Consider the following 15954-nt stretch of genomic DNA (forward strand, 5'->3'; position numbering starts at 1 on the left):
CACGATTGGCAGTCAAAGTGCGGCGGCAGCTCCTATTGGCCACCCGTGGTGGGCGGGCGGGCATTTCCAAACCCCCTTCCCTATTGGTTCCGCGCCCCGCTCATCCCGCGTTCCCGGGGCTTCCATTGGCCGGCGGCGCTGCCAGTCCGAAGGGGCTAGTAGCGGTGGCGGAGCCGCGGGGGGGGGGGCGGTCAGAAGATGTCGGGCAGCGAGGCGGCTGACGCTAAGAAGCTGGTGCGCTCGGCCAGCGGGCTGCGCATGGTGCCCGAGCTGCGCGCCGCCCGCAGCCCCTTCGGTCTCGACGAGCCGCCATGGGTGCCCGACAAGGAGGTAGCGCGGCGGGCGGGGGGCTGCGGGCCCCAACGGTCCCCCAACCGTCCCCCAACCGTCCCCCAACGGTCGCCCGCGGGCTCCCCTCAGCGCCCCCGCAGCCTTCCCACCCCCGGTGCCTCGGCCCTGAGGCGGGACCGGTCGTGGGGCTGGCGGCTCCCGGCGCTGCTTCCCCCGGCTCTGCTCGTCCCGTGGCGGCATGGAGCTGGGACAGGGGAGGGTCAGGCTGGGGGTCAGGGAAAGGTTCTGCACCCAGAGGGTGGTCGGGCACTGGGACAGGCTCCCCAGGGCAGTGGTCACGGCACCGAGCCTGCCAGAGCTCAAGCAGCGTTTGGACACCGCTCTCAGACACAGGGTCTGGTTTTTGGGTGGTGCTGTGTGGAGCCAGGAGTTGGGCTCGGTGATCCTTGTGGGTCCCTTCCAACTCGGGAAATTTTGTCAATAAAGCTACCTTTGAAGAACGTTACTTTAAAAACTAATGCAGAGCACAGTGAAAGGCGGAGTTAGAGCACCCTTTCTGGCGCATAGTCTGAATGTTCTGAGTGCTAAATAAATCTAAAACAACTTAAATCTTTTCAGTCAGCTTTGCTTCTAAATGCTTTTAAAATAAACTCTGTGATCCTGATAGTCTTCTACATTTCGCATAATGTGCATTATGTGTTACCAGGCCGTGCAGCTAGATGCTAGCAGAGCTCAGAATCAGTTGTTTACTTACTACCCCTCTGTGGTGTGGCTATGTGCCAATGCATTTAAATGGGACTGAAGTTTTATTTTTGAGGAGCCAATATGAAGTTAAGCAGGGAGCCTTTAAACAGACCCATTCTTTGCCAGATAGGGATGTGGTTGCTCTGTGTTATACAGGAACACTGCCCTCCTTGGTTAGGAGCAAGGAAGAAAACTTTGCCCTTACCGGGTACCTCTGGAGGCAAAAAGTTCTGTGTAAAAGTTATTATACCGGCAGAGTCACTCGGCTACAGCGGCTTCTGCAGCTCACTGAGCAACTGCCTTTACTGTCTGCAGCGACTGAGGCAAACCTTTCCTGGCAGAAGGTGCTGTGGCTAGTAAGCCGGTTGCTAGTTTTGTCCGAAATAATGATCTTGTTTTGGAAAGCCACTTTTTCAAACTATTTTAAACAAGCAAGCAGGTAAAAATATCTTGCAGGAGTTCTTGCAAGTTCGTCTCTTCCAGCATTAGAGAATAAAATCCTCCCCGTCATCAGTAGCAACCCAGGTGTGCATCGATCGGTGAGCGTGCAGCCAAGTCGGATCTGGAGTTACCTGATAAGGGTTGGTTTCTCAGGGCATTGTGTGCTGTCTGCTTTTGCCAGGTAGGCGACTTTCGATGCGCTGTGTACCTTGACCTCAGCTACCTGGAAACCTGAGTGCTGACACATCACCAGCAGTGGATGCAGTTTGTCTAACAGTTATCTCCAACTGAAAGTCGGTTCTTCCCAGACTGACAGTGCAGCTTTATAGTTTGGCAGTTCTCAATTACAGCCGACTAGTTTCATTCAAAGAAATAAAAAATGGTGCTTCTAGGTCTAATGCGTAGTACCATCTTAATTCAGCTGCAAGTTGTGTGAGGATTTGTAGTATGATTTATTGAAGCTAGTTAGATATATGTAAGAACGGGTGTTTCTAAAGTGAATAGACTTAATCTGATGCATGGTGTGAATTTGAATTTTCTATCAGTGGTATCGCACGTATTCGTTCTGCTTAAGACTTGACTTTCTATGTGGTATGTTTGACAGAATGATGATGATTTGTGACTGAATGTTGCCTTTGCATCAAATTAGATGTACTTGCTATTGAGAGGAGGTGTATAGTAGGCAAATGTTTTAAATGCTTGTGTTCATTCGTATTCTTAATCTTGCATCTATTGTTGTGAAGAAAGAGAAAAAGTTGCTTCACTATATTTCTTTACCTCAAAGTGTACTGAAATTCGGACATCCATTTGACTAGCTTTTACCATGTACAAACTTTTCTTTAAGTATGCAGTGTACGGGGAAGGAAGGATAACAAGGAAGTTATAAACTCATCTTTTTATTATTAAAATCAAATTTAAGAGGCAGCGTTAGCTAGTTAGTGTATTCAACAAAAACATCTGCTCTTGATACTGTGTCAGCCATTGATTTTGTTCAGTAAAATAAAGAACATATTTTCTTCCCCCAAGAGAAGGGGCAGGTATTACCCAATGTTGATCTGGCTTTTCAAATACGCTGGCTTCTGCTGTGTACCAGTAACACATGCCAAGTCAGTAACTTCAGTACTTTTTCTGCAGGAAATGTCTTCAGATTTGTTTTTTAAGAGTAAAATTAAGTCTTAGGAGTTATGGCAGTTGGTAGTTTTGTTAAACTTAGTATGTAACTTTGGAATACATTTAAGTTTTCTAAATCTGTATTGCAAGACTGTGCAGTCTCTAAATATCAGGATGTGTTGTACAGCCTCTAAGTATGAGGAGTCTGGAGTGTGTAAGACTGAAGCAGGACTATAGGAAATGGTTTTGGTGGTCTGTCTTTCAGTGCAATTGAAACAAATAAGGAGTTGAGGTTGATAATACTACATAGATCTGTGAGCATCACTAAACTTGAGACAGAGCTTAAGCCGTTGGTCAGTGCGTGTGCCAAGGGTCTGAACCAAAGCTGCTTGCTAAACCCCAGAAGAGCTCAACGGGCGATGTGCTGGTGGGGGAAGCCAAGGACTAGTCCCGTAAAATTCGGGTGTTAAAACGCAGAGGTGGCCGGAGCCTGTGGCATCAGGCTGCGTCCCAGATCTCAGGTGGCTGAGGAGTGACGCCTGCCTCGGAGAGCAGCCGACGGGGGAATGGCACGAGGGAACCCAGCTTGGTGTGGCTGCGGCTGCTGTCAGCTCAGGCTCTCGGTGGTTGTGTGACAGCGCTGCTCTCGCACTGCTAGCGAGCTCACGGAGCCCCAGCAAGGAACCGGTTGCGCACAGTCCCGCTGTTATCAGAAGGCATCCGCCGCTGGCACCAGCTGTGCTTGTCAGGCACCTTGCGAGCGCTGATTCAATGAGCTTGCAGACTTTCATGTTGGCAAATGTTCGCTGTGTTAACGTGCTTAACCAGGTGTTAGCTTGCATCACTTCTCCAATCACTTTGTTATTGTATATGCAAATACAGCGCACGAAGTGTAACTAGAGCCTGCCGCCGATCTGCACTATTCTCACCTCTGTCTGGGGCTGAGGAATTGTGCTAATTTTGTACCGTGCTTCAGCAAATGCATCCGAAGTTCCTCTCTACTTGCGCTGAACTTGCTCTCAGTACTTCTAAATTAATGCTGATACCCAACAACTGGTGGTTCTTCCGTTTTCTTCTTGCTGAAGTAATGACAGCAGCAATCTGCCAGAATTAGCTGTATGCTGATTGTGTGTGAAATCAGTATACTCGTTATATGGTTTTTATTTAGTATTTTGCATCTGAGTGCTTCTACTTTCAAAAACAAAAATCAGAGTTGCAGTAGTCTTAAAAAGCCTGTGTCTTGAGGACATGAGAAGTATCTCAAGCATTGCGCTTTCTTCTCTGCCAATGCAGCACCAAACTGAAGCAGCTCAGTGCTCGCGTGTTTTGTGTCAGCATGTGTGGCTGAACACGAAGGGTTCACCTCCGGAGAAATTCTGCTGCTGTGCCTGGGAAGAGCTCCCTGATGAAGTCGTTATGCAGATGGGTTCTCATGGGTTTGGTTACTTAAAGCAGAAGTGCCTTGAAGGAACAGTACGCTGAGTCTGCTTGTGTCAGAACATTTTGGTAGGAAAATAGCCTTCTGTGATGCCTGCCACTGCGTGCCATTTGACTTTGTGACTTATCTCTGACGGCTCTGTATGTTAGGCAGCGTTATCACAATGGGTCTGGAATTTAGAAATATTTTTCTATAGTTTGTAGGAAAGAAGAAGATGGGTAATTCTGTTACTTGCTGAAAACAGATTTTACATTTCGCATAACATTGTGTATGAAGCCTATTTAAGATGGTATTTAGAAGAGCTTTTTTTTTCCCCCCTAGGTTGTGGCTTGTGCTTTCTGGTTACAGACTGAAATTATAAATTTTCATTAAGAAAATGAATTATACTCCTGGTAAATTCCAAGTATTTTGAAATCCTTGCCCTGTCCAGCTTCTGGGCAAACAATTAATCTACATACGTGAAAAACTAAAACACTAAATGAAGATCAGTGCACAGCAAAATATGCTATAAGCTGTGGAGCATTCTGTGTTACAGAGAAAACCTTGGGAATGCCGCAGTTGTCCTGTGCTCAAGGTTATTAATCAGTGAATATCAGAATAAGCTTTTATATGGCCATTGTGAAAAGAGGAGGTTGGGTGCCTTGGTTCAGTACATCGCTTGAGACAATGCAGAACACTGCTAGTTCTCCTTTGTGTGGGATTTAGAAAGAGCTTCCTGTAGCAAATATTGCAGGGTAGCTATTTATGTTCCATTGCAGCGACTGCTGTTACTCTCTAATTTGCTAAACTTCTGTTTAGATGTGAGAATGCTTTGTATAAACTGTTGTAAATTATGAACAAGCTTTTACCTAAAAGAAAACAAAAAGTTTCTAGAGATTTTTTTTTCTCTTAACTTAGCTGCTGTAGTAGTTTCTTGCTACAGCTGTAGAACTTGTGACAGTGATTGGAAATGTGGTGAAACAGAAATCCCTGAAACAGACTCCAAAACTTTTGTAACCTGAATGAATTCTTAAAAGATAGAGGGTTAAGTATTGAAATGTATTAATTAAAGGCAAGATAAGCGTGTGCTTAGCAAATGACACCCGCTCAGCCTAGAGCATGTTTTAAGATGACATTCTGCTGAACTCCGTCAAAGCCTGGTTTGAAGAGTTTAGGTTTCCAGAGTTAAGAATCTAGCTATGTTCTAATACAGATGTGAGATGTAATTTTGCATTAACATTTGCAAATAAATCTGGCAGTAATTATTTGTAAGCCTTGGAGAGTGCTTTGTGATTTTTTTCCACTTTTTTTTTTTTGGATACAGCAGATAAAAATAAGTTATGGTGAAAATTCAGCGATCTAACTGCTGAGTATCAGCCCTGTGGGAGGTGACTTTCTGCACAGAAAATTTTAATTGTAACAATCACTGAACACTTCTGGTACTTCAGCAACTCAGAGCTGCTGACCCTTACTTGCACACTCAGCTGTGAGAGAGAAGCCTCTTCATTTTTTTTCTGGCTTTTCTTTTGGGAAGAGCGTGGGTGTAACCTTGTGTTAGGAAAGAGATGCTTCAGGAAGTAGTGACATTTTGTAGCTGGAATAAAAAATAAGTCCTAGTGGCTTGGAAGAAAACCAAAAATCTCCGAGCGTGTTTTAAAAATATGCAAGTTTTGAGAGCAATAAAATATGTAAACAGTGTTTTAGAGTGTCAACAGAGCATCACAACAGGATGACAACTTGCATGAAAACATAGTTAACTCAAGAATATATGACTGTCTGGATAGCCAAACGTAATTAAGCATGACAAGAACTTCAGAAATGTAGTTTTGACTGCTGACAGGATGTAGTATTCCTTAGGGTGAATGGGTTTGGCAGCTTTTTTTTGTCTTGTGAGTGGGGATGACGTTATTTTGCTACATCAGTATTAAAATAAATGAAAACCGTGGTGAAAAAATTTAAAGGATGGAAACTTCTCGGAGGTGATTCTTTTTGGGGCATAATAATAAAGCCCAGTCTTTGCACATGGTAGTAGTATGATTAAAAATCTAGAAATGTTGTTGGTTAATGTTATTTTGTACTGTTTTTTAGTGCCCAAGATGTATGCAGTGTGATACAAAATTTGACTTCATAACTAGAAAGGTAAGAAATTTACAAAATACAAAGCTTTAACTGTTGCAAAATGGTAGTATGGAGCTCTGGTTTAAAATGTGGATGATTTCAGTAGAATATCATGTGAAGTCTGATGTACATTAAAATAGTTTTTCTTTCTGTTCTGCCTTTTCTGAGTAGGGGACTTTTTTTCTTTTTTATATTGTTTCTTTGACCTTGGTGTTGCTCAGCGTGTTTGGGCTTTTCCCAAATGCTGTGTACCCACAGGATTTACATTCAAAGGAAGAGTTAGAGGTCCCATGCTGGAGTAGGCTGCTAACATCAGTACCGACACAGAAACCAAATGAACTAACGTGGCTGTGCTTTGGGAGATAAGGTTAGATGTGGAAATGTAAGCAAACGTTTTCAGGAGTAATGAATTGCAATCTGACATGAAAGGGCTGTATGGTTCAAATATGGAGAGCCAAAAGTCAGATTGGCCTTCTGTTCTGGAAGTGAAAGAGAACTGATCTCACGATTGGAAAGGGGAATTTCTGATTGAAGTAGAAAGTATAGACTGCCTTGGTTGCTGTGAACCGTAATTAGGTTCACTGCATGAAGAAAAACCCCTTTTATGTAATGAACATATTTTAAGCAGACCACTGTGGAATTGTTGCTGGTTTACAGAATATTGCTGTCAGAAAACCTGCTGGAATGGGGTTTGGCAGTCTCCCAAAAGAAGCCAACAATGATTTTAGGAGATAATGTTTCTTTGTATAACTACTTTGATGGGCATTTAGCATGTGCTTGTGGAAGTGTGACTTGCGTGCATTGACCTAGTTCATGGTTTTTAATATATTGTTTGGAGGAAAAAGGAAGGAGAAACTTTAAAACAGACATACATCTCTCTGGTATACCACGTCAGTAAGTTTTCAAGAGGACTGAAGAACATTAGGGTAACTACATTAGAAGAACTAAGAGAATATAGACTTTTTTTATTTACCTTTTAGTTGGATGAGTTAAGAGCGTGGATTGGTTGAGAAGCAGTAATTCATTAGGCTGCTGTATTTTACTTGTGTTACCTTTGGGAAGTAAATGGAGGTAGCCATGGGTAATAGGTACTTCAGAGAACTTTGCATAATAGTTGGTAGAAAAGCCTAACAGCGATCAGAACTGCAGTGTATCAGTTCCTTGTATCAAGCTGTTGAAACTTGCTTTGAGCCACAAATCAGTTCTGGCTTGCCTGGGAGTACTTGTTCTGACCTGAGCTACTGTCATCCCATGGAAACTTGCATCAGGAGGAGCTACCAGGACTGTCACACCCCAGTAGTGATGGAGCATGAGCCACTTGGTGAAGGTTTAGGAGCTGCTCTGATTACATTACAACTTTGCTGGATTTGTACTATGCCGCCTGATATTTCTGATAGAGAAAGGGGCTTTAGGTTTTAGGAATGAAAATTTTTAGCTTTTTCCCAGGGAAAAAACTTGAGAACAAGTTTTGGGTGAGAAAAACAGAAGCTGCAGTTGAAGCTCCCAGAGATCTCTGCTTGGAAGTAGGAAGGGTTCTAGAAACCACTCTCCTCTTGTATTTTTATTGACAGTAAGGTGAGGAATTTGGGAGGGTCCTCTCAGTGTCTTTTCTCTGGTCTTATTTAAAAGTCTATTGGCAGAGTGCCAACAAAGGCCTGTAGTGCTTTTCATACTACGTGCAGTCCTCGGGGTTCAGTCTTCAGAGAGTTCCTCCTTCCACTACTGCAGCTAGATGCCATTTACCACTTGACTACTGTCTGATCCCTTTAACATGTACGTTTTACACCTGAGAAACTGTGCTTTTTTGGCAGAGGAGGATGTTTAATGTGGGAACTTTATCAAATTATTCTCTAATATTTTCTTGAGTAAATAAACAAAATATCCTCTCGTGCTTAGCATCACTGCCGAAGATGTGGAAAGTGCTTCTGTGACAAATGCTGCAGTAAAAAAGTGCCTCTGCCTCGCATGTGTTTTGTGGACCCCGTGCGCCAGTGTGCTGAATGTGCCCTCATCTCTCAGAAAGAAACAGAGTTTTACGACAAGCAGCTTAAAGTGCTCATGAATGGTAAGTACTGAGCGTGTATATACGCTGTTTTAATCTCACCTAGATTTCTTCAGATGCTGTGTTAAACAGATCTGATAATTGGCAAGACTAATTCTTGTCAAATGAGCTGCTACATTGCAGTTTTGTCTCCTTAAGATACATATTTGTTGTTGCGTGTTTGCCTTTTAATTTTATATTAACTTATTTAGCAAGAAGTCGATGATTTGGGTCAGGTATTTACAAATTTCTTTAAAGACAAAGGAATTTTTAATGCCTCTGAGGACAGATGTGTGTGGTCGGCATTTTTTTAATGTAGTCCATCTTTTAGCTATTTCTGTTATGCTAAATAAGGATGAAAATGCTTAACAGAGACATTTTTAAAACAATTAACAGGGTGCTGTGCTTTGATCTTGTCCATGGCCTATGGCTGTGGTTGATGGCAGGTCATAAGCGTGGTAAGTTTTGCACAGCATTAAAGCTACATGCAATACAGCAATTCATGTTCCAATTATATTAAGAAAGCTGAGTCTTCAGTTTTCAAAATATTCTGTGATTGTTTGGGACCTTCTGATGGGCTCTTCACTTGTAGCGTGATGCAGGTGTGTATGATTGGTAAGCTAAACCATACCTCTGATTAGCAGTCTGATTAGTTCCTAGGGAGATTCTAGCTCCAGAAAGGGTTATGTTTGTCCCTGTAATACACAAATCATTCTTCACCATGCTCAGCAGATGACTTTTTAAAAATACTTGTTTTAACCTGAAGATTTAAAAAAAATAAATGCTAAAAAAGTCCTGCTTGCATTTGTGTTATGCAATTGACATCTGAAGTTATTCCTGCCTTGCTGTGGAGGTTCAGATCTCAGAGAAATGGCGATTTTGATCTCTATGGCAGTTGCGCTGCTGGTCCCTCTCTGTCTCATGTCAGCAGCAGCCTGGGGCCCCGTACTGAGGGTCAGTGAGACACGGTGCTGTTATGAAATAGATAGTGAGGTGAAGTTCTGAGGCTGCAAGATTCAGATTGTGGAGATAGCTCACGGGCCAATTGACAGTGCTGTATGTTTTGTTTTTTCACTTCCCAGACCAACAGTGTTGGGATTAGGTAATACAGGGAGTGTGAGGCATGGAGGAAATCAAGTGGTGGGCATGTAGTCTGCTTTAAGTTATGAATCACTTGGCTCATGTAGCGAAAGTGACTTTCCTGATGCCAGAGGAGCTGTTTGGAGCAGGCAGAAATAGTACAACATGAAGGCTGCAATTCACTGACCTCAAAGTAAGACTGAGCTAGTCTTCAGTACTGAGAGAGAGGTGTCTTAGTATCTATTAAGCATACAGCTAAAGGTCACATCCTGCTATGTGATTCTTCTGTGTAATTTTAAGAAGGTAGGGTCGTCTGGTTTTGCCATCTCCAAGTCTGTACTTATTTTTGAAAGATTTTTTGGAAGATTTATCTTAGATAAATCATATCATATTTCTACTACGTAGGTGGAATTGCATCATAATTGTGAATGGTTATATGGTGCAGAACTAACTAAAAACCTTTCTATACTTGAATGTCCTGTCAGCGTTTGTCAGTTTATACCAGTTTAACATTCCAGTTAGTCTCCTAATTGAGCCAAATCAATGCAGTAAGTATCCTTTTTGATTCTTGAATGTTTCTTCCCAAACTCTGCATTAGAATACTAAAACATTTCTTTTCAGGTGCTTCGTTCTTTGTAACTCTGGGAACATCTGATAAATCTGAGCTCATGGTTTGTCGACTTTCCAACAACCAGAGGTGAGGAGGACTGATAGAAATTGCACTTGTGAACACGGCTATATTGTTATCATAACACAAACAAAATGCAGGGATAGCTTCCAGTGAGGATACTGGAAGAATAATCTGACTGAAAGGATGGATATGTTATTGGGCTAAGTTTGTGTGTGAATTTACTAGCAGTGTGGAAGAGTGGCCCTCAGAGGAGGTGTGAAGCACTCCCCCTGCTTTGTTCAGTGAAGACTGTTTCCAGAAGCAGCAAGGAGCAGAAATGCTAGAATGCCTTGGAATGACGGAGCTCCGCTCCTTGATAATGTCTCAGTGGCACTGCAATACAATGTTTTTGACAGCTCACAGAAGGCTTATAGGAAGAAGGACCAGGGGAAAAAAATTCCATAGCCACTGAAAAAAACCCTTGTTTCAGAATGATGAGTCCAACGCTGCACAGTATTGTTTAATGTCACAGTCAGAGCATTACTTTGGTCATCCCTAGAATTTGGTTGGCTAGAGAACTTCAAACTCCCTGTTCTCTTCTTCCCCTGTAACTTTGAAGGAATGCTTTTAATATTTTGAAAAGGTCTTCTGGTAAATTGACCTACAGTTCTCTATTTTGCTTTTCAGTGAAGCAGTTCAATGAAAAGTAACTTTTCCTGCTTGACTCCTCTCCCTCCCCGCTCTGAGAAGTATACAGGCTACCAGTCAATGAGAGATTCTGTTAACTTATTTCCTTTGATTTGGACTTGATATTGTAAACAAGAAACTTAATAAAATAACAAAAACATTTTATTTTTCATATAGATACCTGGTTTTGGATGGAAACAGTCACTATGAAATTGAAATTGTACAGATTTCAACTGTTCAGATACTTACAGAGGGATTTACTCCTGGAGGTAATTTTTTTCATTAAATACAAATTAACTATTAAGAAAAAGATGAAGTAACTATTGTTCAAGCTAGACAGTGCATTTCTGGTAGCTTGGGTGTAACTACATTATTATATTACAGTGGTTCTCAGTGTAGAGTGTAGTGCATGGAAGCTGTTCATGTGGCTGATGGGATTTTAGGTGAAACTTAAGTCAGAAATTATTTTAGGACTTGAATAATGGGGGAACTTCTTGATAAAGGTGGTCGTCACCTGGTCTGATCCATTCTCTTTGCTAAACATCTATGGATTGAAAAGCTCATTGGAGGGAGCTATCAGTCTTAGCTTCTATTTCAGAATCCAGCCAGGATTTCTCTTCTATTTGTGCAAACAATTTAGAGGAGAGTAAGAGCAACTACTCAAAAAAATAAAAATAAAAATTATGCTTTCTTAATTTCATTCAAGATGAAGGGGTGACCAAGTGAAACTGCTAATACCTTGGAATCAGAAGGTAGCTACTTAACTGCCTCATATCTTGTCAGATTTCTTAGTATTTCAGGATGAACTTAAATATGATTTTGTTGAAATGAGAACAAACAAGGTCAGGAATTTTAATAATTGCTTAATAAGCAACATCTCTGTCACTGCTGGAATTTTTAATTGGACGGTCCATGCAGTGGTCAGTACAGCATGTTAACTTTAATGAACTTGGTATTCAAATCAATCAGATGTGTTGCAGAGTTGCTTAATGCTTCTGTAATTTCTTGTTCATTACTGTTCTGATCGCTTTATCTTTTTGCCTGCCTGCCTTCCTTCTTGATGGTAGAAAAAGATACTCACACTTACACCAGCCTTCTGGAGAGCCAGCATATTACTGAAGGTATCACATACCTTGTGTGAGCATGACTCACTTAAAGCATGCTGTTTTGACCCCTCTCCCATCTGTCTTCCCTTGCAGTGCTAGTTTTTTGCTTGATCTATAGCTGTTCAACTTAAGACAAGTTATGTTCATGTATTTATTCCTTCCCATCTATTTAATAAACTGAGGATGAATGTTTTGTAACTGCTTGGAGGAGAACTAAAACACTTGATTCCTCCTTTAGACTACACGTACATGTCTGTGCTAGAAGAGGGAAAACTTTTACCCATCACCTGCTTCAGCAGAGGTGTGCTGAATTCTGTACACCAGGAATGAGGAAAATAGCCAGGAACATACCTCTTACCAGAGGGGGAAATAGCTGTGTCTGCAAACACTGTTTGCAGGCTTTTGATCACATTGCTTAGACCAGGATTGTCTTTGTTTGGCTTCTTGGATATTACTGTCATGGCCTCCAGGCCCCCTTCTTCTCGTGCAAACAGCCTTTGTAAAAAGAACTTTGCAAAATGTCCTTCTGTGTATGGTGGTGCTGTTCCTGTGACTTAGTTCGTGCTCTACTACTTCAGTACATCAGCAACCCAGTAACTGAATGTGAAGGATCAATGTGCTGTTTTTACACAAAGCTTTTGTTTCATTTCTGTATTCTTGCTTTGATTTATCTTAATCTCTGTGCAGCTAGAGTAGGAGAGATGCAAACACCTTGCTATCAATGCTGCTGTCAGAGCAATGTCTCTTGTAGTGGATTTCCTTTAGGAAATAAACAAAGTCATTGCCAGCTCCTATTGTGGAAGCATCTTTCCCAACCTTTGCCAAATTTGGTGGGACTTCTCACTGATGTGCCAGACTGCAAGCAAGGATCCCTGTTTGATACCAGTCTAACTGGGGAAGAGTAATTCAGTTTAGAAACTGCTGGCTGTGTGGTGAAGCCATGGTATCTATTTAAGAGAAGGCAGATGGTAATACTGAAATACAAGAGTTTTCTCTGTGTAATTAGTGGCTTGTGCAAGCTCTGTCTCAGTGACAGAACTAGACAATACTGAGTCTGCACATTGCGCTGCCTGGCATTAACACCCTTTTGTCACTGGCTCCTGCTGCTGCACTTGGTGCACTTGCAGTTGTTAGTGCTTTGAATCAAGTGGTCAGATAGCTGTCTTCAGCCGTGACTATTAGCTAAAAAGTTGTGTTTATTTAGTTTGTGAAGCTTTATTCAGTTTTTTTATTATTTTTTTCCAGGAGGTAATACTCGTGCCATAGGTATGATTCTACAGTATAAAGTACCAGGATCAGAGGAGCTAACACAGATGAAGTTTACAGCCAGTGAAGACTACAGCTCTAACAAGAAGTTGTCAGCAAGCTGGCTGGCAGCTATGCATAAGGTAAGCAAGGGAGGCTTAAGAACGTCTTTGCAAGGTGCTTTGGAGCAGGTGAGAGAGTATGCAGCCTTTGGGGCCTTTTCTTTTTTGTTCTTTTTCTTTATCCACAGATTGTAGGGCCTTTTGGTTAAGAAAACGGAAGCTACAGCTGCTTTTTATGAAAATGTGTTCAGCTTTGTGCTCAGATAGCTGAAGATATGCTACAATGGGTTTATCAGGATCTTTTACATGTTGTTATGTGAAAAGCAAGTGCAAATTAGACTGCTGGCTTTCTTAGGTTTCTATTACTCACTGAAAAAATTGCATTATGAAATATCTTCCTGAACCTAAGCTCAAGTAACTGTATTTGCTACTTTATGAAGGATCAGAGATGATAGTTTTTGGCAACAGGAGCAGAGGGATGGGCTAGGATGCTGTGTAATAAGACTACCTCAATTTGTGGCATTAGGAACAACTCCTCTATGGAAGGTTCATATTTTGCAATTGTAAGTTATGGGAGACCAGAAAAAAACAAACCTGTTCTGGAACTTTATTTATCTGATCGATAATTAGAGGTGTAATTTATAAGCTGTCTACAAATGCAAATGTGTGGCCCTGTTTGCTCCTTTACTGCCATTGTTAAGCTCCCCAGCCACCCTGAAATCCAGCATCTAACTTGGGTTCAGCAACATGCATTCAGACTTTGCATTGCTGCCTGAGTGTAATTGAACATTTGTCTGTTTTTAACTCATCTTTCACAAAGCAATGCAACTCTAAATAATAAGAACTAGAATTTTGTTGATGTGGTTAACATACCTCCTTCCACTAATTGTCTCCTTGGATAGCTCAGTTTTGAGTAACTGATGGGTTCAGTGAGGTTTTTCAGAGGTTCTAGTTAATAGCATAGCTTTTAATTCTCAAATTTGAGATTTCCATTTTGTTACCCTGCTCAGCAAGCTGATTTCAGTGCATCTTCTCCCTGATGCTTTCAGGTTAGTAAGGTCACCCCAGAAGTGATGGAGATCTTTATTCCAGCATTCAAGCTGGAATTCCTAAAATCTAGAAATGAGTATGTAACTTTAAACAGCAAGATGGGACAGTGCGGCTAAACTTCGCTGTAGCTGGAATTCCTGAGATACAGGAATAAATATGTAGATTTGTACAGTAGTATATGACTAGTATACACAGCTAAACTTTCTTCTTGCTCTTGTGCTGCTTGATATATAGAAATGATATTCTCATTATTTCTTTAATGTTTAAAGTAATTAATTTCCTGATAAAAAAAAAAACAAATCTAAAGGAAGACATTAAGTTGGAATGTATTAAATTGGAGTCCAGAAAAGTGTTTTTCCTGAAGCTGTATCTTATTCTTGGGGGTTGCAGATAAATACTCACTTGCAGCTGCTGTATACACTGAGGGCCTAACTCTGAAGTATTCTGTATAGCCAGACTATGGATGAATTAGATCAACTTCCAGAAGGCCAGCCTTTGAGGTTAACAGTGTGTAATTTCGGTCAGCGTTTAGGCCTTTCAGTCAGCATTGCCTGAACAACCTGTTTAAAAAGGACTTTTTGTAATCTTGCTGGAGAATGCACCCCTGTTCCTATCACAGGAGGTTGGTTGATCCAACTTAACCTTGTAGGTCAAGAGACAAATGAAGCACTTCACTAAACCTTTGCAAAGGGAGAGCAGACGGAATAGGAGGAATATAGAACAGAATATTTACAGTTTATGTTCAGCCAGATGAACAGAATCTCAAAAATACTTCTATCTTTTTCCAAGGCAATTTTGATCAGAAATGGTTGTTTCTGACCAAGAAACAAAAGTAAGCTGATCTAAAACCTTCAATGGCCTCAGGTTTTACACTTGAAGTAAGCCTTTAATAGCATCAAAAAGTTACCTTAGTGCCTCCATGAACACTATTAAATGGCTCTTACTAAGGAAAATGGTGGAGAAGAACTTACTTCTTTAAACCCAAGGGTTTAAGTGTTTGGAGCAGGATGGGGGGAAGTGAAATTTCAAAGTATTCAATGTAGTAATGTTTTGTTTTCATGTTAGGCAACAAAACTTCTTTATGAGTCTCGGGACCAGTAAGAACAGCAAACTGTTGGCAGCTGGAGGGAAGACACCAGCCTCAAAGGACCTGCCTCTCACTTTGCTAACCTGGCGGCTAGGTAACACTTGTTCTTCTTGACCTTTGTCATTCCAGTGTGGTTCATTCTGTAAGATCTGGCAACTGCAATGTTTTATTTTGAACCATGAGTATTCACTATAGTGTGCAATATGTATACAATTAATGCTTTAAACAGTCTCACATTTTAAGACTTTGTATATTTTGTTAAACCTTTATTGGCACTTAATATGAAATATGAAAGTGACCTGCACTACAGCTAATGTACAGCACAACTTTTATAGTAACAATTATATATACTGTTTGCCACAAAAAGCAAACAAAGGTATACATCTCTTCTGCAGAGAATAGCTTTTGGGTCTAGATCTCAGGTTTTTCCCTCTATCCAAATGTTTAAAAATAAATGTACAATAAAATCTGCCTTAGATATGATTTTATAGAAGTCAATTGATTTTTTAACACATTTCACCAAATACCACCGAATTGGAATTACGTGATTTTGAAACTTCCCTTCTGTAATAACTAAGCTTCCAGAATAATTTTTAGTTTTGTATTTTCTTTTTGGTAACTAGCTTTTGTTAATCTAACTGTAATGGTATCTGGAATTGTATACATTTTAATGTACAAATATGAATAAATTAATTCACTTATTTAAAAAATGAGCTGATGCTTTCACAGTGTAGTTTCTTTAATGATAGATAGTATGGTCTGTCTGAACTCTGAAAGCTTTGACTTGTTATAGACAGCACCCTAATCTTGATTTTAAGCTTTGATAATTTGCTGAAACTCCTGGCATGAATCCTCTGCCTACACA

General features: G+C 41.0%; 1 protein-coding gene across 2 annotated transcripts; it reads left to right on the plus strand.

Annotated features, from left to right (window-relative positions):
- Nucleotides 1-164: 164 nt before the first annotated feature.
- Nucleotides 165-15802, plus strand: ZFYVE21 (zinc finger FYVE-type containing 21). 2 transcript variants are annotated; one of them, XM_048069874.2, is made up of 8 exons: nt 165-330; nt 6092-6142; nt 8018-8186; nt 9864-9939; nt 10717-10808; nt 11607-11660; nt 12891-13033; nt 15068-15802. In XM_048069874.2, exons 1-8 carry the CDS (start codon nt 199-201, stop codon nt 15101-15103), a joined length of 753 nt encoding a protein of 250 aa, XP_047925831.1. In that variant the 5' UTR covers nt 165-198; the 3' UTR covers nt 15104-15802. The 2 variants fall into 2 exon arrangements, with proteins under 2 accessions (XP_047925831.1, XP_047925832.1); XM_048069875.2 differs by lacking the exon at nt 11607-11660.
- Nucleotides 15803-15954: the final 152 nt, after the last annotated feature.

Source organism: Anser cygnoides, chromosome 5, assembly GCF_040182565.1.
Source record: "Anser cygnoides isolate HZ-2024a breed goose chromosome 5, Taihu_goose_T2T_genome, whole genome shotgun sequence".
Lineage (NCBI taxonomy): Eukaryota > Metazoa > Chordata > Aves > Anseriformes > Anatidae > Anser > Anser cygnoides.